At 42.7% G+C, this 25,281-nt stretch overlaps 1 protein-coding gene across 1 annotated transcript in view; it reads right to left on the minus strand.

The window, feature by feature from the left end:
• LMO3 (LIM domain only 3) overlaps positions 1–22,110 on the minus strand; it is a 54,738-nt gene extending 32,628 nt beyond the window's left edge. The window contains exons 1-2 of the mRNA XM_041484484.1: positions 22,086–22,110; positions 15,445–15,658 (exon numbers count right to left, since the gene is read on the minus strand). Of these exons, the coding sequence (XP_041340418.1) occupies positions 15,445–15,658; positions 22,086–22,110 (239 nt within the window). The remainder of the gene's footprint in view (positions 1–15,444; positions 15,659–22,085) is intronic.
• Positions 22,111–25,281: the final 3,171 nt, after the last annotated feature.

The raw sequence follows: 25,281 nt of genomic DNA on the forward strand, positions 1-25,281 counted from the left end.
AAAGCGCTGGCATACAAAACGTCCAGTGGATCGATCAAGGAGAGGCAGAGACACAACTCTTTATCCCAGGCACATAGTTCATTTTGCATCTGATAACTGTTGGCTGTTGTCAGCGCTGTTTAATGGCTGGGGGGGGTTAAAGGGAGAGAAATTTACAGCTGTTTCACAGAGACAGAGAAGAGATCATTTGCTCTACATAGCCTTCAAAAAAAGAAATATAGAGAGGAGCTGGCATTGGTAAATGCTGAGTTTCCTTGCCAAAGCCTGTAGCCTTATGAGATTCTCTATGCATCTTCTCAGCTGAGCTGAAGAAGGTTTGGCTGGAACAGAATTGCTTCTCACCAGCAACATCTGCTACGAGATCTGGAGATCTCTGTCATAACAAAGCCTGTTTTCAGATTCCTGCCCTCCTGTAGGTGCTGAGTGCCAGATGAAGGGCCTGGAACAGGATAAATGGACTCTGCAGGCCCTACATCCAGCTGAGGGGGAATTGCCATAAGAATGAGGAAATACAACCATAAACTCCTGTCCAAAGGCCCTTCCGACAAACTCTGCTTTGGCAGAACCAAAGGACGGTTCACAGCAGATGTTCTGGAGGACTTGGCAACATTATGCTGAGTTCCTTTGGCAGTGCAGGTCTGTAAGTAAGTGCACAAAAATAACTCCAAGATTCTTAGGTTGAAATTTCGGCACTGGGTGAAAAATTCCACTTATTTTTGTTAAGGCAACTTCCCTGTCCAACCATGCAGGAGCCACTCTGGCAGTCACGCTGCTGAGCTGGAGCCAGAGCCCATTTGGGGCAGCCCCAGTGACCCGACAGGGACAAATTCCTGTGTGATTCCCCACACACCCCACGCTCATAAGCCAGACCAGATTCCCCATAGCAGAGTCCTGGATGTCTGGATCCATGAAGCAATTTATTCCCAGTGCAGTAGCGCAAACATTTTGAGCTGGTGCCAACGAGGAGGGACCCCTAACTAAAGAACTCCCAGGCTTTTGTCCCCTCACAGTCCAAGCTCAAGGTTCTCTGGTGTCTTCCTGCTGAGCCACCAGCTCCTGCCTTTCTCTGAGTGCCCACAGGTCCCTGAGTATGCAGAGCAGAGCTGCCTGCACTGGCTGTGCTCCTCCACACATTTAACTCTTTCCTAACTGCTATGTCTCCAGTAGGATCTGTCTGAGGAGGTTCCCACCAGCACTTCCCTCACCCTGACAGAAAGGAGCTGTAAAACTGGAAAACCTAGGCTGGAGATGCAGGGAAAGGACATGGAGCAGAATGGTGCTGGGCTGCAGGAGGCTATCAGAAAAAAAAAGCACCAGGGAGGCTGAAAGACAATTTTATGTGCTGCCACATCAGCCAGCATTTCTCAGAGAGCTACTGCCCAGAGTCTTCACTGTCCATCCAGCTATTTATTATGTGTCAGAGCTGCAGCCTGACCTCTCCCACTCTCTCACAGCATGGGGAGGAAGGGGTTTCAGCTGCCCTGCTCTCTGCACCAAAAAAAAAAAAAAAAAAAAAAGAGAAAAAAAACCAAAAAGAGAAGTACTTATTTGACCCATTTCCACTCCTTCATTTCTAAAGAATGCAATATTGAGGCATCAGTGACAACTGTGTCTTTAACAGCTCATCTATAAGGACTGCCAGGTAATTAGGTTGCTTGATTTCTTGAGACTACAGAAAAAGCCAGGAAGCCCACGGTGGGCACACGTGCCGTAATTGCTGTGCAACAAGATGCTCACCCATCTGTCCAGGGTCTTGTGTATTCATTCACTCCGAGCCCACTGACAGACACAGAAGGCCAGTCTGACTTCAGCATTCATAGGTGACATTGCTAGAAGAGGCTTGCCCCCACCTGCTTTTTACTACAGCAATTAAATATTCATGCATTTGCTACAAAGCTTCTAAAGCAGATGAGAAATACTCATAAAACTAGATTTAAATCACCTCACCTTTAGTATTTCATCCCAGACACTTTGCAAATGCTGGAAAAGGTGTTGATTACTCCTAAATAAATGCATGGGGGGGGGTTAAAAACAGAGACAGACTTCACATGCTGCTCACAGCTCTGTGTCAGTGCCACAGCCTAATGTAAAACCAAGTCCTTGGCTAGTGCTACCATGAGACTTTCATGTGCAGACCAAAGACAAAGCTGGGAATCTGCTCTCTTCCCTTGTGCATCAAGCTCATGGCAGTGAGAGAACCAGCAAGGAGGGGAAACTAAAAGAAAGCTGGATTTTGCCATAGTCATTACCTTGTATCCTTCACCATCCTCAACAGCTCCTTTTCTTGTACCTCCCCACCACAAATTTTGGGTGCAGATTAAAAAAACCTCTAAGATCTGTTGTTAAAACTCACAAAGTAGAAACTCTGTGCTCTGGTGCAAGCAGCGACTTGGCTTGTGGGACTTTTTGGAATCACTGCAGCAAGTCGTGAATGATGTATGAAATGAAAAATCCCTGCTCACTGCACACAATTCAGATAGTAAAATCTCCCTGGAGCATTAAAAAAAAAGCACTTGAACGTGTCATTTTATTTTTGTCCTGTGCCAGAAGAGTCCCTCATCTCTCCCCAAGAACATGCAGATACCTCAGCTATCACCAGAGATGAGAGAGCACTCTTGGAGCTAAAGTAGATGGGTTCAGTTTGCGCAGTGTTTCCAGGAAAAGACACAGCGACCTGGAGCAAACCAGACAGAATTATATTGGACTCAGGCCTTCCTCCAAACACAGGTTTTTGGTCATTTTTTAAAGTAATATCTAATCTTATCAGCCTGACTCTATAACTTGATTGACCTTTGGAGATTGCATTAAGGAAGCAACAACAGCATGCTCAATGCAGTTAGGGCCATGAGGAGAAACATTTGATAAAAATATCATGTGTGTGACTAGACATCATTTATGTTGGGACAAATACAGCAGCACGCTTTGAATTCAGGCCCTTATTCTTTCTTACCCCTTTACTGGAACTTTTTTCTGTGCCTGCCCTTTGGTAGTGACATTTTAAATTTGGCAGAGCCAAATGTCTGCTGCTGTAATTTAGCCATCTTTTGACTTGCTGCATGTGGTGCTAGTACATGGGATAGGAATTTTTTCTTGTGGTTTTTGAATTTTGTGGGTTTTGGTTTTGTTGGAGGGAGGGGGAAGCTGTGGCAGCAGCAATGCAGAACACAGAGGAATGTTGGATTGCTCTCAACAGGGATCTCTCCCTTACCAAAACTCCTGCGTGCAGCGGGCAGCCCCTGCTCACACACACACACAGAGCCCCCCTCATCCCTTCCTCCACATCCAAAATGACAGGAGATCTCCAGAATTAATCTTGCAGCAAAACCACTCAGTCTGGAGCACACAAACTGTCACTTTTTCCCAATCACTGAGAAGTGGGGAGTTGCCCAGTTTGTGGTGCTCATTTTGAGCAGGGGGAGGATGGAAAACTGACAGCAAGAGTAGAGATCTACGGAAGAGTGATCTGCCCAGATGCAGATGTCTTGGTGGCTGCATTTACTTTTAGGAACAGAAAGCAGGGGTCCCACCTAAAGACAACTGATGTTGTCTTCTCTTGACAAGTTTCCTTAAATTTGCAATTTAATAATTTTTCCTCCCAAATTCCGGTGATGAGGAAGGACGGTCACTTACACTGGCACGATGCATCTGTCATTTTCAGCATTCTGAAATTTTGGGGAAAGCAGCTGTTAACCCTTCCACTTCTCTTGCTGCTTCATATAAACAGCAGAGCTGTACCTACTCCTCCCCCTTGTACACAGCAGAAGGAAGAAGGGATGGGGGGGATCATCAGACACCTGTCCCTGAGGCAGAGGCAGACACAGAAATTCACATGTATCCTCCACCCATCAGCAGTCCTGACTTCAGCAAGCAGCTCTGCAGGGAGGATGAATTAACAAATTGATTTTTTTTTTTTTTTCTGAAGCAAACCAAGAAGGAGACAGCAAAACCACTGCTGGTATCTGCTGTATTCCTGCTGTCAGGAAGATGCCACCTCTGGGTGTCAGCACCCAGCCTGGGCAGCGAAGCCCTGCTGGCACCTCCTGCACACGGGGGTGGTGGAAGGATGCTCTTCAGTGCCTTTCCTCAGCAAACACACCAGGTCTAGGCTAGGTTTGGTCTCACAAAAGCTCAGATAGAGCCAAAGTACCAGGACTTAAAAGCATGGAAAAAGCAGTTCTTCAGAATTTGGGGGTGAGAGGGTAAGTTCTTGAGTGCCTTGCAGGGATAGTGGTTTCCAGGCTTACAGTGACAAAAAACACATCTTTCCACTCAGGCAAGATTTTTTTCTGGGAAACTTAACATGCTTGCAATCATTTTCTAAATCTGTTTCCTTCTCATTCCAATTTTTTTTTTTTTTTTTTTTTTTTTTTGGGGAGGAAGGAAGAGAGGGAGTGGATAAGAAATACTTGTCCCCTATACCAGCTTTTTAATACACTGCTAAAAGCAACAGTATACTTGTTATATAATATTGACAGTATTGCACAAATAAGCCAGACAGGAGGCACGTGGGAGTTGGTGGTAAGAACTAACTTTTTCAAAAAGCACACCTTAAAACTGGAAGGATGAGGAGAAAGAGCTGGGTCTGAGAAGCAAAGGATTTATGGTGGTTAAATCAGAATTACAAAGTGGTTGTTTTTCTGTTAAAATAACCTTACACATATATTTATACAAGCGCATATATAAAATAGATAAAAATTACTTTTTCAACAGGTCATGAAGAAAACTGTTTATCTGCCACCATAGTGAGATTATGTGATTAATAACAAGATTACTCAGGATAGTTAAATCCGGAGTTATTTGTTCAGACACAGTACATACCTATCAAGACTGATAATCTGGCAAATTGCAGTAAATTTTGCAAATATATACTGGCTTTTACTCAGAGTAAACCTTGTAGAAGAGGAGGTATATTTGTACAGAGAGGGAAAAGAGGTGGGTGGAAGAAAGCACCTGCTTACCACAGCAGGGAGAGGCTGTGCTTGGGATAATCCCGTGGCCAAATTGTTGAATAAATTGCACTGGGTGCTACCACCCACCCTACATATTTCAGGGCTGTTCTTACAAAACACACGTGTATGTTTTACCTGTAATTATCAGGTGGGAACCTAGGAGGAACAGGGGGAATAAAGAAAGATGCTGTTATGGCAGCTACAGGAAAATGCTGGGGCTGTGCTGCACCTGGGGACAGAGAGTAATTGGGACCCTGCCTGGGACCCATCAGGGGTCATAATCAAAGGCCTCAGAAGAGCACAGAAGACACCCAGCGTTGGATGTGTGCTCTTTGTTTTGCTCTTTGACTCCCTTCCCAGCAATTCACTCCGCGTTATGACTGAATTAGGTGAGGAGGTGCTGGGGGAAGTGCTCTTGGCTAACTTCACAGCACAGCCAGGCTCATTAAAACCAGCGCATTTGCTGCAGTGCGTGCAGCATTTCCTCCAGGTTTTAAGATTGTTTTAGTAAGTGAAGTTCTGAGCAGAAAGAATACATTTTAATTTACTTTTTAGTGGCCTTGTTATAAGTATTCATTGTCACGCTGGATTTTAATATTTTTTTATTACTATATGAAGCATAAAAAAGTATGAACGCAGTATCTTAATAAAAACGAACATATTCTTCTAGAAGCCTAAAGCTGCTAAGTACACAGCACATGTTCATTAGTGCAATTTTGGAGCATGAAGAGAAGCAAATCAAGAACTCAAGGTTCACCAGCATCAACACAAACCCTCAGGGCTTTTTGGTAAAGTTTTGTCTCACCTCCAACTGCTGCTTCCCAGGAAAGCTGTGGAGAGCAGTAGAGCCAAGCCTAGACTTGGACCATTAAATCATTCCCCAGCAGTTTGATTTGGGGCAGCGGTACGTAGGATTAGCATACAAATAACCATCCCTCGTGTCACAGACAAACAGGGCAAGGTTGTCACAGGTGTCAGAACTTTGATTGACACCCTAGACACTGCAACAAGGTGCCTGGCCAGGATGAGAGCCCTGGAAGGGCTTGGAAGAACAAGGACACAGCAATTCAAGATGGGTTTGCAGGCAAAGCCATTCCAATTTTAAAGATTTGTCTCTGCTGAGGCATGTTCCTAAATTAACAGGCCCTATAACTTTCAATAGGATTATTCAGGCTACACCAAGTCAAGCATGTAGGATATGTTTGTAGGATTAGATTTAATGTTATTTTGGTATAGAGCATTCTTAAACGTATCAGATTACAGATTAAGCAAGGAAGCCAGCAAAAACTAGTGCAGAGCAGCTTGTTATTGCAACTGCCCTCCTCCTTCTTAACATTTTGTATAAGGCAGACACATTAGGCTTATAAAGACCTCTTTGAAAAGGTTTTTTTTTTGTAAATCCAAACATCAGATCCTAGAAAATTCTGAATTCTGTGTAAAATTTGTTTAACACAAATTAGAAAGGGAGAAATGAGGTGTGTTCTTTATGGGAAAATGAGTTTTTAAGTTTTCTGTTGTCTTAAAATCCTGCTTCTTAGTACAATTTTTGAGAAAGTGTAGTAGCTGTGAACTGAGCTCAGTCCTAACTTCAGAAAAAAACCCTCAAGATTTATGTAGAAACAACCATAGTGACAAAAGATAATTCACAATGATTGCAATTTCCATCCCCATTCTGCAGCCTGTAAGTCATTTGAACTATCCCTACCTAGAAATCCTTCCTTAAAAATGTATCTAAAAGACAAAACCAAGTTCAGTGATTGTTACCTGAACTATTGTTAAAATTTGATAAAGAATAAAAAAATTCTGTTTCTTAGAGTGAACATATTTACAGAAGCAGGTAACAACTAAAACTATTTGCATCAACTTTACTATATACTTCTCTTGAAAGCATCTGCAAGGAAATAACATTATAAAATAGAATAAAATAATATTTATTTTATCCCATGGTGGATCAGTACTGGTGTTCAATGCAGGGTTAAATATAATAAACACTACCCACTAAGCCAAAACCTGAGAGACTGAGTAGACTGATATTTATGGCTTGGACACTTGTCATGAACAAAAATCAGCTATTGTTCTCAAGGCTTTTGAACATTATATCAAAATAGATATCAGAATATCAAGAGAGATGTGATTATTTCTGTACATTAAGTTTGAGCTTTACTAAAAAGAAAGGTGTGATAGCAACAATACAAGAGCAAGGGTGTGTTTGCTACCTGGTGTAGGATAGTCTTTCCTTAATTAGTTCAATATGTTAATTACAGTATATTCAAATGGACAATTTTACATTCTCACTCTAACTACACCACTTCAGAATTCTAAAAAAAAGATGAAATAACATGCATAACATTCTCTGCTCTTACCTCCCACCCCCCAAATATTTTATCTTTGCTTATTGTGCAATTATCACTTTCACCTGCTATGTGCCAGCACGAGATATTATCATTTTTGCTAATGAAAAGATGAAAATTTTGAATTCCACTATTACAGAAGGCCACTTCACCCAAGACCTGCATGGGAATGTCCCAAGGAACATTAATCCAGAGACACTCTGCTCCTTATAAAATTGGTGATTCTCTACTTGTGAAAATTTCCCTGTGCTGTGTTTTGCTATGAAATAGAACAACAGGGTTCACTCCAATCCCAAAGGAAAATATCTTGCAGTTAAATAATTGGGATCATTGTGCTCTTTGAAAAATAGGTGCCAAACTCTCTCCAGCTGCTGGTAGCCACAGTTCTGTCAAGTGGGGAGAAGGACTGGATCGTGGATTCCTTATACTGGCACTCCAGCCCAGCATTTTAGCACATGCTTAAATTAAATCTGCAACTGACCGTGCCAATTGCCACGGGGCTGTCAAAATGCTCAACTACAACACTCATTTAAACTCGGTCTTAACTGGTTTAGAGGAGATGAGACCATGATCACCAAGCAAGCACCTGTAGAATGTGAGATGCAGAATTCCCCCGTGATTTTTATGTGTATACATCACACCAAACTGATATACAGAGATTTATGTATGATTTGAAAGGTTGATATATAATTTGATAGATTTATACATACTGCTAAGAAAGATGCATGTTTCTAGAGATAACTTGGACATACTTTTTACTCTTTTAAATGAAGGATCTACTGATCTCCAGAGCCATTTTTAAATGTCCCAAAGAGAAGCAATGAGACCCGGGTGTTAAAAGGCCAATTGATCCAGGAGAAGCAAGAAGCAGCTTCAGGAAGATGTAAAGGAACAGCACCAGAATTACATTCCAGGGAAGGAGGTGTGGAACATGCAAAGCTTTTTGAGAAGTTAGACTCGTTGTTTCAGATATTTGAGTCTGAGAAACTTCAAAAATTCCAGAATGTTTTGACCAAAAATCCCCCAAATGTGTAACTATTACATGGATTTATTAAAAAGTCATCCATTAGCATACCAAGGAATCTATTGGGAAATTAGCCATCCCAAAATGCAGATTCTTAAGGACTGCAATAGTTAAAACCAGTTTCATTTGGAAACCATAAGCTGCATGCTGTGTATTTTGGTTTCCAAATCCATCATGAATATACTTAACTTCAGTGAGAAGTTAAAAAAAAAGAGTAATTTCTAAAGTCAGGAGGGCTAAAGAAGAGTGTTACAATGTTAACCCACTTTGATTTTTATGTGTGTTCAAATACTTACATCCAGAAAGAAATGCTATATCTTTTCTGGAAGACTTGAAAAATACAGTAAATAGCAAGCAACAAAATTCAGTAATAGACCTTTTAATTGCATGGTAGAGGCTTGAGGGGTTTTTTTCAGTGTAAAATGTCCCCAAAAAATTAATTAAAATTTCAAACAAATTATAAAAAATAGAAATGTGTAGGTTTTTAAAGAACAGATATATGGCAGAAATCAGAACTTTTTAAAGGCAATTTCTAAAGTCAGGAGGGCTAAAGAAGAGTGTTACAATGTTAACCCACTTTGATTTTTACATGTGCTCAAATACTTACATCCAGAAAGAAATGTTATATCTTTTCTGGAAGACTTGAAAAGTACAGTAAATAGCAAGTAACAAAATTCAGTAATAGCCCTTTTAATTACATGGTAGAGACTTGGGGCTTTTTTTTTTTTTTTTCCAGTGTAAAATGTCCCCAAAATTAATTAAAATTTCAAACAAATTTAAAAAAATAGAAATGTGTAGTTTTTTAAAGAACAGATATATGGCAGAAATCAGAACTTTTTAAAGGCATCTGTGTTAGGCTATTACAACTAAATATAATTCTACTACATAATGCACAGATGCTTTGTTTGATATAAGCTTCTGGTCAAAAATTCAGAAATTTGCCAGTTAAACCTTGGATATCAAATCCCGTGTCACAACGTAGTTGATAACATTTATTCCCAAAGTCAATAAGTTTATTATGGATATTATTTAAAAGATATTTCATAAGAAGTACTGGTCACAAAGTCACTTCTGAGAGAAAACAAATAAATTAGCAAGGATGAAAACAAGAAATTCACATTTCTTTTAAAAGAGGTTACAGGAAACACTAAGCAGAACTACAGAACTGTTGTTCTTTTGCCAGCAACATTATCCCATCCTCTGGCACTGCAGAATTACTTCAGCTTCCCCAAAAATCACTGCTTTTATTAAGCTTTACTGAGCTGCTCTGTATTGGCAAAACCTTTGTAGTAAAATAATTTTCCATCAAAATACACGGCACTGTAGTGCTGTAATGAAGAGCTGTAGGACAGGCTTTAAGAGGCACGGTACTTTCATCTGAAAAGTCTCCTGAAATTCTTTGAACGTTTCCAGGGGATTAATGAGGTATTTTGACAACACACGAGGAGCGCCTGGTTTTCAAGAAGCCTTATAAGAGGGAAGATTCACATTCTTGAAAATTAAACTGTGTATTTTAAGCCACTAAAAATAACACAATTATTAAAAATTTGGCAGCTCTGGAGAAAAAAATACCAGCAGATATGGGGAAACACATGGAACTACTGAAGAGCGTCAAACTTGAGTACACACATTTCACAGCATTTCAACATGACTTAAACACCAATTTTAACAGCTTAATTGAATGTTTCTTATTAAAAGCTATCACAGATGAGCTAAAGAAAGAACAAGCTAAACTGGCCAGGGTGTAACTAAATCAAAAGCTTTATTCTTTGCAAGTTGGGTGGATTAACTGTGCGTGTGTGCATCACTCTCCTTATCCCTTTCAACAACTGTTAAGGTGCTTGGAGGTTTTCAAAACCTTTGGCAATTAGTGGAAGAGAGTATTCTTGCCTTTTTTTTTTTTATTTCCAAGACACACTAAATGATACCATTTATGTAAATTTAGAAGAACATTCATCGCACACAGCAAAATTAGAACAATTGAATCGCTACACCTACCTTTTTTAAAGCATTTTAAAATATTTTTAGGGCATATTCCTACAAACTACTAGTCCCTTTAATGCTTTAATACATTGCAACAAGGATATTAGTGTATAAATAAGGGTAGAGTTCTAAAAAGCTTTAGTGAAGAAAGTGGACCTCTAAAGCCTCACTTCCATAAACACCTCAATATTCCTGAAAACCCAGAGTGCTTAAATCTTTAAAGGTCTACCCTTATTTAATCAAGCTGGGCAAGAAACATGTTGAAGAGGCATTTTGAAATAAATTTATAACCACTACCCATGAAAATATCAACGCAGAGTATTTATACACGCATTTAAGCAAGCTGATATCTTGGGTGCTTGCAATACTGCCCGAGACATGAGAAAGGAATGGAATCTGCTAATCAGCACCAGGCCACAAGACATTTTAAGTCTCTCTAAGCACTCCTACACAATAATTTTTTTAAATAATAATTGCCTTTAGAGTGCGAGCGGTTGTACAGGAAAAAGCTGCTTCCTAAGTTCTGCTCTTTTCCAACTGCTCTGGAGCTAAATATTGTACAGAGGCAGCATCTTTATAGTGCTTCTGGTTGAACACTACTTTCTGTGGTCAAGTCTCATTATTTATAAGATCTTCTCCAATATCCAGTTTTAGAGACTTGGCTTTTCTCAGCAAGCAGGGAAGAGAGAAAACCCCAGCATGTTCTGTCCCTTTCCTCAGGAATGGGACTCATTTTCATAGCTCTTCAGTGGTACTTTTAAAGTTTGCTGTATATTTAAAAATAGTATCAATACTGAGGTGGAGGGGGAATGGTGGGGGGAGAGGATAGACTTTCTGTCATCCTCCTCCCCATTCTCAATAAGGTTCTAGATGTGTTTAAGGGCAAAAAAAATTCCACCCCAATATATTAGTTTTGTTAATCCTTTTCTTATGATCTTGCTTGCCTGGCTAGGGAAATTATGCAAAAAGTAATAAAAGTTCTAATTCAATTTCCATGTTAAGAGGTGGATTTGGGAAAAATATATATATATATCAGAAACCATATTCTTTGTGTTTACTAAGAGATATGCACTCCAACATTTAGTGTCATGGAGCTGGAGTTAAAACCAGAAACGGCAAAGATAATTTAGCTGCATGAATGCCTGCTCTTCAGTAAAATGCTGCCAAAATTAAATAGGAATGAAACAGCACTTTGTAGTCATTGGTCGCTCAGCGGGGTTTGCGTAGTTAAAAACCTAAGTGAAAAGGGTGATTGACCTACATTGCAACTAGCTTAGCACAGCTGTACTTTCATATTTCTGCTGCATCCGAGGAAGCTCATTATTTAATACAACTGAGTTACACGTAATTGTCGGTCTTTTATTTCACATTTCTAGGGCCAGGTATTAATCTCAAACGTGCAGCAGGCGTTGCCGTGCATCTGGAAACATCCACGGCTGCCCATTTGCAGGCAAGGCTAAGAGAAGGCATTGCACACAGTTGCACCTGAAATTAGGAGACTGCCCAGGGGTAGGAGAACCTCACAAATATACAGAAATCAAATGAGCAGATGGAACAGAAAGCAAATCCCTTGGCACCCCAAAGGCAAACGCTCTGCTGTTTCCCTATTGTTTTGAGCAGAAGCAGCCCAGAACGTGCAACCAAAGCACATTTCACACAACTCATACCTGTGGTTTAAATAAGTAATAACATTCCAGTTAACAACCAGTTTGACATGTTAACAGCCCAAGGGCTGTTAACATAATGACTGGTCATTAATGGCAGTAATGACAGATTTCAAAGGGAATATTGTGCTTGCAAATGGACACGCTGCCAGTCAGAAGAGAGGACAGAGCAGGATAGGCTGATGCATTAAGATGTCACCGTGCAGCTCTGGAGGAAAAGAAGGGGAGGAAAAAAAAAGTTCTTGCATATTTCACTTCCTATAAATGGACTTGAAATATTGGCGTAAACCTAAGTTCCTCAAATTAAGTCTTCACTTTCTAACCCAGGAGTGCATAAGCAGAAGACAGAAGCCTGCAGGGGAATTATACTCTGCATATCATTTTCGGGGAGCGTGTTATTTCTAACGCTGAGCCCTTTCTTTGCTCCAGTCAGTTCCCATCCTCGTTAACAGAGCGGAGCTCGCTCCTGCCGCGGCCACCCCGACAGCGCGGTGCCGTACGCCACCTCGGGAACCGCTGGAGTGCCAAGCATGAATCAGATTCCAGGGCAAAGCCTCTCACACCCGCAGCATCTTTCAAGCTCCTTCCTTCATTAAAGATTCCTTCCATTCCCTCAATCCCTCCTGATCTGGAGAAAAAGGGTTTAGCGTAGTATAATTAACTAATTTTACCAAAGGAGACAGCTAAAGCAAAGCAAGTTTTGGAGTTCTGAAGATGCAGGGTATTTATAAGGAGCTCAAAGTGGGGACCTCAGGACTCAGCTGCAGCATGAGAGCATGCATCAGGGCTGAGGGAGGGTGTAGCTTTTTTGGCAGGCATCTCTAAATGAAAGATACTGGAAGTATTTTTGCAAACGGGCAAAGACACAATCACACCATTTACGAACTTAAACACGAATGCTAAAGCACCCAAACTGGCTGCATGATTGCTTGTAGCATCTGTAGAATGCCTGTCTCATTGAAAGGCATAATGAACACTGAGAGACAAGTTAATAAGCAATTTTACTCTTTATAGTATCGTTCAAGCCACATATCCTCTAGAGGGCACCACATAAATTAATAGGAAGCCAGAACAGTTTTATATGCAGCAAAGACTCCCTTTATGGTTAAAAAGAAAAAAACCTAAGAAGATAGTTTGAAACCATAATCAAACTCTAATGTGATCATTAGTACAATGCAATTTGTTCCTTAAATTCATATCAAGTGGGTTGCTAAATATGAAAGCTTATTTGACTACAAAGCTAGAGAAAATTTAACTAGTCTGTACATTAGCACTAAAAAGATCACTTTTATAGGTTCACTGCATAACTAAGTAGATAAGATGCAATGAGGCAAATGACTATCTGCAATTACCTTAAGTGCATCAGTTTGAAGTTTAGTGTAAATACCAAGTTTAAATCTACGCACTCACAGTATCACCAAAAAAAAAAAAAAAAAATCCACAATGAAATAGCTTCATTAAGACTCAAAAATTCCAGAAACAAAAATCAGAAACATCTTAAAACCAGTTTTAGGATTCCTCATGTATGCTAGTTTCACATGCAAAAGTAAAAGGTGTTATGTATGAAGAAATAAATGAAACACCAGTTTGAATGTGATCATGACAAACAACAACAGCAAAAATCTCCTTTCTTTGAATCACTTCGTATGAGTTTTAACAATCTGTTAGCAAAATATTTACTCCTGTTAAACCCTCAAAGAGCAGAGAGCAAGAGCGTGTGTGAATGCATCTGTGCTGGGGAAATGTTTTGCTCGTATCTTTGCTACCACATCATTTCTGGTTTTGATTTTAAACATTTGATTTCAAAACATTAGATCTGCTGCACTAGCACTTGGGAGATTCAGTAAGCTCAAAGTCTCCAGTAAATTTGGAACTCAGATGAGACAGCCATAGCAGTTCTCTCGCTCCTGCAGGCATTTGTTGTATAAAGATTATTAAAATGGGTTTTAAAAAATTGGGATGTTACTTCCCCGCACCAAAACCTTTTTCAAACCTTCTCTACACACACTCAGCTAAAGACCACAAGCGACCTAAGTTCATGTACAACAATTCCCTTCTGTTCCATCAGCTTTTAAAAGTGAGGTTTTGTTACCTACTACTTTGGCAGCTTTAACACAACGGGTTTAAGATGCAGCCTCTATGCTGAATTCCCAGCTCTCTATCTTGGGTTCAGTTCAGAGCTTTAATAGGTAGCAGAATACTTTTACCATTAAATAGTCTAAGCCCATCTGAAGAACCTGATCTGCCTTTCAGCCCCAGCTCAACAAATGCACAGCGCGTTTTTGAAGGTTTTGTTCCACTCTTTTTTTCTAGAGGTGGTTACATGGAGAGACAGAGTGCTGATAGTGGTTAAACCTTTAGTCCTGATTCCTGTTCCTGCCTACTCATGGTGTATAACTTGGGAAGTGATCAGTGTGTGGGAACCTCCTATTTGGTGCCTGTACTTAAGCAGGACTTGGAAGTCAATGCGTTCAAAAAGAATTTTAATTTTCCCCCAATGTATTAGCGACTTCGATGTCCCTTTAAAAGGAAAAGGCTTCACTAAAGGGGCAGGGGAAATATTCCCAGAAGTTCACCTTAGCCTGAAGCAGCTAGTCTCATTAGACACTCTCCACAGGGAATGTAGGAAAGGTGTTACTGTAGGGAATAGGTGCTCGGAATCACCCCAGAGGAGCCTTTTCTCTCTATTTACTATTGAGAGCCCAGGGACACTAAACTTCCCAGTTAAATTCCTGTCCTTCAAAGCAGCCCTATTGACACACAATGTGTAGATAAACTATGCTGGTGCTGCTCATCAGTACTTTGTTATGAGTTATTCCTCAAATACTTTTGAGAATATATGTCCACAAGCAAACAAGAAGATGGAAAAGCAGGTGATGATTTGCTACCCCTAACAGGTGGCCACCCGTTAGGCAGCATGCCACCTGGGCTGCCAACTGAAACCAGGAGCAGAGTGGATTGGAGCTCATGGTTATGAAAAATGGGAAGTCAGTCGGCTATCCTGGTCCAGCTTCCAACGGCTGAGTGCAAACCTTCATAAAACTTGAGTGCCACAACCGAAATCCCTTGGCATACTAAGAGGAAAAAAGCGAAGATGGGTGAAACGTTCCTCACCCGTAGGGCTCCAACCTTGCCCTGAAGCTGTGAAAACCACACAGCTGGTTTCAGGCTGTGACACCTGGCCACCACTGTGCTGCCAGGAGGAGGAGAAGGAGACCACCACCTCTCCAGGAGCTGTGGGAAGCAGGGGGAAATTTCCTCTACACCAGTATCAGCATCAGAAATCGGGCAACCTCCTCCACGACCTGGTCGTGTGTGCTTTTTGACTCAGATTTTAATTCAATCTCCACATTTCAGTATTTGTTTCCTCCAATACTCAGCCTTGCAGCCCTGCCTGTGTGCGAGCAGCTCTGTAGGAAGGGCTGAACAGGTTTCCCGAGCTTGCCAGCGAACGGAAGAAGGCCGTGACCTACCTCAGATAGTCTCTGCGACAAAGGATAAGGTTGGCTTTGGTGTACAAGGTAGAGCCCACCTCCCCCAGGCGACAGTCACAGCAGGCACATTTCAGGCAGTCCTCATGCCAATATTTGTCCAGGGCCTTTAGAAGATATCGGTCTTTAATCTTACGGTTGCAGCCAGCACAACCTTTCGGCTTGGTGTCTGGCTGGACTGAGAGCATTTGTATACCTGAAACACAGTAAGACAGGAGAAGACTGAAAATAGATATTCTCTCAAGTACAAAAAATCTTGCCCTTTTCTTCCTCCACCTCATTGCTCCCCCCGCCCCTCAACCCAGTTCATTTAAAAGTCAATGGTGTAGGCAGGATAAAATAACCTAGTCAGTCCACAGCGAGCTGAAAACAAGGCTAAGATAAATTTGAGAGCAGAAACTTCCACTGCTCTAAGTTCCACAGCTTCTCTTTAACACCTCATTTACCTGGTCTCTTTGCTGAAAAGAAATAAGATTAAAAAAATAACATGAAATATTAAAACAGTCCAGTTGAAAAGTCATCCAATTTCAGCCACAGTAGCCAACATTTAGCAAAGCAAAATTTAAATAAAGAGCACGTCTCCAATAATTAGAAGCCCAAAATTTAAATAAACAGGATATCTATGTGGCAAACATACTTGAATCCACATATGTGGACTTATTTGCACTATCTTTATAAAATGTAAAAGAACTCCAGTTTTTAAAGAAGAAAAGATTGGAGCTTTTAGAGACATGGACCAAGAGTTTCTGAGAGATTTGACATAGAAATTTTGATGCTGGCAAGAGGGTGTTTTGTTTTTTAATATTTTAGTTCTTTTTAGACACATTAATGAAGCGAGGTTTCCAAAGAATTCAGTAGCAGCAACGCAGTAGAAGGATCTCCTGAAAAATCTGACTTAAAATAATCTGCACAAGGTCCGAGAGGTTCTAGTTTGTCAAGAAAAACAAAATAAAAATGCTGCCCTGCTTTCCAATCCCAGTTTTAGCCAACAGCTACTTCAGGACAAGGAGTACAGTAGTGTCCATTAAGTACATATACACCTTTTGATGTAATAGCTGAGAGCATTTAAAAAACCATTCAAACTCCTGAAACACTGTTTAATGGACAGAACCAGCGAAAAGGGGAACACAGCTGAGTGATGTTACTCAGAGCAACACAGCCAGCTTCCAGGGATCCATTCAAAAATCAATTGCCCTCAGCTTTACAGTAAATGGGGAGAGGTCACTGCCCCAAAGTGCTCACAGACTGGTCTCTCTGCTTAGCTGCATGAACTGCCACCCCAGTGCACTCTGACTAATTCTCTCACAGTTACCTCTTAGGATAAGCAAAATAATAGCCCTGTGGATGTTTTGGTGGACATCAAACAGGGATAGGAGAGAAGGGAAGAGCCATCACGCTGCTCAATAGTGGATTACCTCGCTGTTTTAAAGCCAGTGGTGTAACTTCTAAAAGATGGTACTCACTAGAGCGTGTCTGAATATTGCAATGAGAATTTGTTAAGACTGGGGAACAAATGCTGTTGCCAACAAGCAAATCTTGCTCCAGCATTTGGGGTTTCAACCCTATTATTATCACCCAGAGATTGGGAAAGGTCGAACAGAGTCTCACAGCAAAGAAGAGCAAATTCAAGGGCCCCTCACCATGAAGGCTCTACTACCTGGAGTTAAGAAAGCTTGGCAGTGTCAGCTTCTATCAGCAGACCTTGGCTGGTGCTGTAACACACCACCACAGACAGGCAGGCTCAGGGAGCTGAACGCACACCAGCTGGGGGTTGTTTGGTTTGGTTCGTGTTTGCTTTTTTGAAATCCCTCGTAAGGAAAACACGAAAACCAGTGTAACGTTTGAAGCAGTGGTAGAACATGCCTTTATGGGTGCTAGGGCTGCAAAAACAACAGGCTGAGGCATCCCAGGGAGCTACACACAGGTGTGTGTAGAACACATGGAATTTACGTGGAGCGCAGCGACTGCATGGCCAGTTAAGTGACTTTGTTCCCAAGCTGAACTCCTGAGTTCCACCTGCTAAGCTGATTGCTGAATTAGAAATAGTAATGCTTATTGCAACAGCAGCCTCGCTCCTCTCTTTGCAATACAGCTTATCACACAGCTTGGGGTGATACATTTATCTGGTGGAGGAGTGTTCAGGGGTGTGCAGGCAGTTCTGCTAGCAGATACCCCAAAGTACCCTGGCAGCACTGCTGCACAACATCTAAATCTCATGACAGCAGTGTAAGGTCTGTATTTTTTCTATCAACCAGCATAAAAATTGTCAGTGCTGTCCCTCCCATCACTCCCCAGGTGATGCTCACAGCTCCTCACCACATAGAGACTCCTAAGATCTGTCTCTCATTCCCAAAGGGGAGGATGAGATCCAGTGACCTGCTCTGGGCTCCACAGTCTGTGGCAGATTTGGGAATGATCACACACATTTCCTCTTGAGAAAGCACCATAAGACAAAGGCTGAGCCTTTACAGTACCTTCAATTGACAGCTGACTGCCCTGAATCCAGGGTACATCCATGAAACAGCAAAGTAACATGGCTACAAATAAACAACTCAAAGCAGTGAAAATATCAGAGATTTTTGGTAAGGAACCGATACCAGACTGTAAAGAAAACTCTAATAACATCACTTGGGCAAAAAGCCTTAATCTGTAATGTTACTTATCATAATAGAGGGTAAATATCCACCAGGTGCCAACAACAGGCTTATCCCAAACCCTCTCTTTGGCCATGTAGAGGACAAACGCATAAAATCAGCCACAATTGTATAAACTTCTTGTAACTCAGTTTTAAAAAAAAAAAAAAGTTCAGAAGCATGAAGGGCTATTCTGGGACTTTAATCTTTAGCTTGAGGGAAACCAGAATAAACTAGGAGCTAACACAGTTAAAGGCTTTAACGAAAAAAATCTTAATGTAAAAATTTCATCGCCTGATAAGGAAGCGGGTTAGAGAGTGGAGGCTGACAGTCTCTGATCCAGGCTGATCTACTGTCCTGAGCTGTCTGAAGGGAACAAGATGCCACAGAAACACAGCCAAACAAGTGAATGTCTGAGCAGATTGCAGTAATCAAGCCTGATAATTCCCGAGGTGTATGCTGCAAACATGAGGTTATTGTATTACAAATAAAACTGCAGCTTGCACATGGCCTGCACAGCTTTTAAGATTCTTACTACATGAGGAAAGTAGGCAGAGCCCTGTCATTCACACTGGTTAGCCCAAAACCTTGTAGGGGCAGCTGCAAAGGGGCAAACACCCCGTGGAAGGAGTATTTGCAGCCCTGCAGGTCTGTTTCCCGGAGGCAGGGAGAGAAGGTGGTGCTGACACCCCACTGGCAGCACCTTCAGATTGGGGATTCTACCTGCAGCAGCTTTTATAGGGAAGGAATGCTTTTCTCCCCTGATAGATCTGATCTGTTCTTACTTTACATGCAATGAAGCTGGTTGTATTTTATTATTTCAAATTCCCCAAACTACTGCCTCATTGTAAGAAAAGAAAGAAGTTATGTTTTTTTGGTAGTGTAGAATGGTTCTAAACAAAGTCAAGGAGTGTTTGACATATCTCTGGATTTGAAAATGTCCTTTTCTTCACACGTCCTGTTTAAATCCCTTGGTTTTGACAGCAGAACATTTTATTGCTTTCCCCCCCTGTATTTGCATGAGCACCCCAATGCAGATCACCTCACAGACCCTCTCTCTCCCCTTTAACATTCCTATAAGGTCTCCCTCCGATGCAGTTGCACTTTTCAGATACATGCTTGTGTATTTTTAGCTCTCCCTTAATTTGGCAATAAGAATACCTTGCAGCTCACTGTCAGCCAGCTTTTCACAGGCTGCAGTTTAAGCACTCATTTATTCCCTAGGACATGGGAAGGGCCTTTTCAGAGGCTGACAGCACCCACAAACCCATCCAAACTGCTCATTGCTGAAATATCAGGTGGCAGTGCACAGCACTGCTGCCTGGCTGCCTTCCTCTCCCCCTCCCCCAGGAAAGCAGAGCTTATGGAGCACTTTCAAAACATCACACAATTCCCAAAGTGCTACACCCAGGCTGTGAAAAAAAAAATTAAAAAAAAAAAAAAAAAAGAGAGAGAGAAATCAAACCCAGCTTTCCCTTCAGTTCTGCAGAGTTCTACCCATGCTCTGCATCACAGAGCAGATCTGTTCTCAGAACTGAGGAATTTCAGTGCCTAGTCTGTCACTGTCAAACAAACCCTTTTTATTTCACCCCAATATGCTTTCAAGGGCTTCCTCTATCCTTCCCTCTGCTCCCTCCCTTCCTCCACCCCCAGTCCCCAGGATACTGCACATAAGCTGCAGAGCTGAGGCAGGAATAAGACTTCATCACCATTCACCCCCTTTAGGATTTTTGAAGGGAGAACTTAAAAACCAGACTTGCAGGTTTTCAGATTTCTTTCCATCTCCCCAAATAAATTCGATGCAACTGACTCCCCTCCCTGTTTATTGTTATTATGGTGTGATGAAACACTGTCAACTGATTTGTAACTATGATTTCATGATAAAGAGCAATGGTTGCTGGAAAAAGCTAAATTAGGCTCCCGGGGAAGGCAGAGAAGCAAAAATCCATCTCACTCAAATCATCACCCTTCTCAAAAATCAAGGGGAATGAGGATTTGATGTAATGAACTATATTGTGTTAGTGATTTAGAAGAATCTGTAAGAGGGATTAGTCCCTGATGGTGCTGAGCATGGCATGAGACACTCAGAGCTCAGCTCTTATTTGTGGTACAGGCAAGTCCTTGGGAGGAAGTGTTGGATATTATGCACTGGATCTCTTACAAACTTTTAAAGACCACTCCTTCCCCCTTTTTCAGAAGCATGCACACAGTTCTACCAAAGACAGTAGCACAAACATCACAAAAGGGCAAACTTGTCCCTACTTAGGAAAAAAAAAAAAAAAAAAAAGAAAAATCAGTTAGGAGCAAATTGAGTATTAGGTGCATCAGTCTTTAAAAGCAAACTGACAGACAACATGCAGTCAACAAGAGAGGTAGGGGTCTAGGAAAAGATAAAAAGAATACTTTTCTGGTGCTTTCCCACTTTGTAGCTTTATCCTAAAAGCATTCAGAGCTCCAGTAATTCAGGGCAACACACACACACTTGGGAAAAGAAAAAAAAAAGTTGAGGTTTCAGAAGCTAAGAAACATCTCAGAACTCATATGTAGCACATCAGGAGTCGTAACTAGTTTTAGATTGGCATGTAAATTGTTCTGTGGAAAATTCTTATTGCCTCCGAGACCCTGCTATTCTGAGTTATTTGACAGTTTAAGGGAAATCATAATTAAAAAAAGAGACATAAATAATAGCCTGTGCAGTGTGGTGCACAGAAATAAGTGGAACCATTTCATTTAAACTCTGGTGAGCTTTTAATTGCCTGGATTGCATTGTGAACCAGCCTAACGGTTGATTGCCTCCATTATGCTCTCTTGTTCTGTGCCATTCATCCGCACAGTCTCAGCTTCTGTAGTTAACACAACAAAGTAACCGCAACTCCATAACACTCGGGGTTTTTTCTAAAATAAAAGTAAGGATTTCAGCACTCTGAATATAGCCTCTCCTCTATACTTCTGAGTTAATTTTCCATGGTATATAACTAGACTTCACCTCCTGCCCCTTCTTCTACAGAGGAATCTGCTTTATTCTTTATTATTTCTGATTTTTAAAACAAAAATATTTCTAAATAAAGGATATGGGTTGGGAAGGAGGGGATGAAAAAAAAAAAAGGAAAAGAGAAGAGGCTAGGCAAAAAATAAAAATAGGAATGCAGTCCCACAGCTGGGAGCAGTGATACAGATTAAAAGAATTTGGCCAACATGGCTAGTCGATTGCCAAGAGACACCAAACAAAAGATTTCTCTTCTTCTTTCCCCTTCTTTTTTTGAAAGCTAGATTGGGCCTAAAAGCTTGTTTCTCTCTGTTCACTGGCCCAGAGCATCCCTGCAGGCTGTAGCCCCCTAAGGGACAGCACAGCAAATAGATGTACCCAGATCTCAGGGGCTGGAGCTGCTGAGCTATGTTCCTACCCCTGGCGTGTCCCCCCATCTCTCTCTCCCAGCCCCCCCCACCACTCTCCCCCCCTCCTTTTTTAGAGCAGTGGTGCTGGGAACCAATTTGATTCCCTTTTTCTCCAATGCAGCTGCAAGGCTCAGAGATACTGACATTTTTCCACTCTTATCAGTTTAATTACAGTTACCATGGCAGCAAAGTGCTAGTGCTTGGCAAAGGCCAACAAGAGATTTGCAAGACTGAGTTCAATTTTGATGCAGCTCACATGCAAAATAAATAAAAAATAAATAAATAAGAAACATATACTCCGCAACAAAGAATCCCTTTTCGGAGTTAGACGCTCAAGCCTTTTATGCCAATTCCTCTCCGAGCATCACAAGGATGGGGAGAGGGAGGTGTCGGGCACAGCACGTCGCGATGTTTGTTGCACCGGGCGAAAGGAATCGCTTTAAAGAGCGGTCCTACAGAGCTGTCCTGTCCTAGGAAGCGGCATTTCGGCTCTGCTCAGGGCTCACGCTGGCCGCGGTGAGGATGGAAGAGGAAGGAGGAGCCCCCCGCCTCCCCCCGGGAGCGCACCGCCAGCGCCGGCCACCGCCGCCTTACCAAAACTTTTCTCCTTTTTCTGCATGAGTTGATTTACGGGCGCCTGGAGAGCTCCTTCTCATTGAAGCACCAAATCCCGGCAAAAGTAGCAAGCGCTTCCTCGGCTCGGGTCAAGTGAGCGGGAGCGCGGCGCGCCGCAGCGGGGGCGGGGGGCGGCGGGGCCGGGGATGAGGATTTGGGGGTGCCTGACGGCTCCAAATCATGAACAAAGATCCCAGGATTTCCTGCTCCCCATCCCACATTCTGCCGTGTTTCCCAGAATTCCCCTTTTCCAAAAATCCCCCTTTCCGTCCCCATTTTTGGGGACGGAGGATGCGTGTGCCGTGAAGGCCAGGGACAGGGCTGGGAAGCTCCTGCTGGATTCCCTGGAAATGGCTTCCCTTGGAGGCAGCACGGCCTGGGAATGGGGACTGGGATGAATGGCATGGGATGGGGATATAACAGGGCCAGGGATGAGGAGGGGATGAGGATGAGGATGGGGATGGGGATGAGGATGGATGGGGGGACGGCACAGCCCGAGCCGCCGGCCCCGCGCGGCGGTGGCGAGCGACAAAGCCACATGCTCGCCTAACTCTGCCGTAAGCCTATAATCCCAGCGGTCTCTTAGCTTTGTTGTAACAAATGGGTTTGATTAAACTGTCACATGCGGCGTTAGCATACCGTATCGCGCCGGCTAGGAAGGGAGAAGCGGGGGGAAGGAGAAGAGGAGAAAAAAAAAAAAAAAAGAAAGGAAAAAAAAAAAAAAGAGAAGAAAGGAGAAATGCTCGCAGACAGAAGTATCAGGCTGGCTGCCCTTCCCTCCGGCCGCTCCGGGAGAGGGAGGACGCGGGAGCCCGGAGCCCGCAGCCGGAGCGCATCCCTGCCGCCCCCCGGGCTCCCCGCCCCGCTCCTGCCTCCGCTCTGCCCAAAGGGTTAACCCTGCGCCGAACCAGTTGCAAATTAAACTGCTGTACGGGGAGGCTTGTGGATTAAAGGCGGGGAGTGGGAAATTAACCGACTCCCTTGGTAATTGAGAGCGTGTTTCGAGAAGCTCTGGAAGAAGCAAGAATAATAATAACAATAATAACGGGGAGGGGGGGGTAGTGGTGGGGCTGCAATTCATTGTTAACTTTGACTGCTATTTCTCGAGACATACAGTCGGAGGGGTTTCGCTCAGCATCCTCTGCTTGCATGTATTTCATGTCTCATCATAAAAATAATGAAGCCTCACATGATTTAAACAAAACAGTCTCAGCAGAGCTGCAGCTCGAGTGAAAGTTGCAGTGCAGAGATGTGTGTGAGTGTATTGCAGCCCCGGCTTATGACTCAGAGAGGGAGAGAGAGAGAGAGAAGGAGAGAGAGAGAGAGAGAGTGATGCAGGCACACATACACAAATGACCCAAAGCTTATGTACACAGTTGCCTCACTTACCTTCTCAATTAAGCGATACAGGGGAGGCAGTTCAATAAGCACAGTGGCTGCTTTGTAGCTCTTCTCCTTGGAAAAGGTCAAAAAGAAGCATTGTTTGGGGAAAAAAATAAAGAGGGGGTGGGAGAGATGGGGAGGGAGATCGCTATTCTTTAAGTTTAAAATAATGAGGTCCTCAAGGATCCGCCAAGTAATTGTGTTGACCGCATCCGAGCTACAGGTGTCCTCCTTTTAGTATCTTGCAGTCCAAGGCTGTCTGTCTCCGTCCTGGCTGAAGACAACTTACCTAAAGCAGCGTGTGAGGAGCCGAGTTGAATGAAGTCAGGGCTTTATCAGCTGCAAAATGCAATCCCTTACCAGCCAGACATAATACAGCAAAAGAAAAGGTCACTCAGTTATTACTGAGCCAGCAGAGCCCAGGCAGCTCTTGTGGAAGACCACAGAGAAGCAGCTCCCTTCCGATTTAAGGCTATTTACCTCTCTCCCCCTCCACCCACCCACCCACCTCTCTCTCTCTCTCTCCCTCTCGCTTTCTCTCTCGTTCTGCAGCTCGCTCAAGTACAGCCGCCCTCGGAAAGTGCAAAGCAGCCAGGAGACAGATTGGGCTTTGTTGGTAATTTCCCATGGTGAAAATTTACAAGCCTGCAAGTGCAGTCAGCAAAACCACATGCATATGCTAGACACAAACACCAGGGACACACGCACACGCACACACAAGTGACCTCTGCCGAAGCGGCTCGGGATCACCTTCCCGGAGAGTGCTCCAGGAGCAGACCCTGGCAGCCAGGGCAGCATCGAGCCCCCCACCCGCCACCACTCCTCCCAAAATACTTGGCTTGAACAAAACCAGAAGTTGCCCACGCAAAAAAAAAGAAAAAAAAAAAAAAAGAAGAAGAAGAAAAAAAAAAAGGGCAAGATACATATCTCTCTATTAATGAGTAATGAGAAAAATCCCTGAAGGTGAAAACTCTGCCTCTCTCGTGCTAGATCTGAGCTGCTCAGACAGCAGTGGAAACTCCGGTGTGAAAGTTTCCTGCTCCCCGCACGGTCCCCGGCCGTGCCACCCCCGGGCCCCACCTGCCACATGCCACCCCCCGACGGCACTTTTGAGCTGAACGCTGAAGGGAGCCAAGCCATTCCCCCCCTACAGCATCCTCGTCCCAGGAGCTGAGACAGATCCTTATCCCCTACCTAGTGTTGGAGGGGGGGAAAGATAATAGATATGGGGGTGGTTAGAGGTGCTGAACACCCCTGACCGCAAGACAGACAGACAGACACGCAAACCCACGAGAGGTAGAGCCCACTTTGATACTCAGTCACGCTCACAGATGACTGTTTCTTCGTGTTTTATAATAAAGATGTTGAGCCTAGCCTACTGTAAATAAAGTTAAAAAAATCCAAAGCATCTTCCTCTAAGAGCCATCTGCAGTTGGAGAAAGACCAGATTAAGAATTTGTGAATACAGTTTTCAGACTTCAAAGTGAATATCTGTTGTCTGCTATTAGAAGCACCACGCTAGATTTCCACAAAGCTTTGAAAGATGTCAGCTTACAATATACCCTAAATTTGAATGACACTCATATTATAGAAGTCTTTCAAGACCCAAGAAAGATTTAAAAGCATTGAAGTGCCCTGCCATCTACACCCCTCCCTCGTATAATCCAGCAGCTCTAATAAAAATCAAAGCAACCTCAGAAATGTATATGTTTAGGACAGGTTCCCCCACTTCCCTCCCCACATTGTAAGCTTCTTTTTTTTTTTTTTTTTCTTCTTTAATACATATAAATAT

The sequence above is a fragment of the Pyrgilauda ruficollis genome, unplaced genomic scaffold (genome assembly GCF_017590135.1).
Source record: "Pyrgilauda ruficollis isolate IOZ18807 unplaced genomic scaffold, ASM1759013v1 scaffold66, whole genome shotgun sequence".
Lineage (NCBI taxonomy): Eukaryota > Metazoa > Chordata > Aves > Passeriformes > Passeridae > Pyrgilauda > Pyrgilauda ruficollis.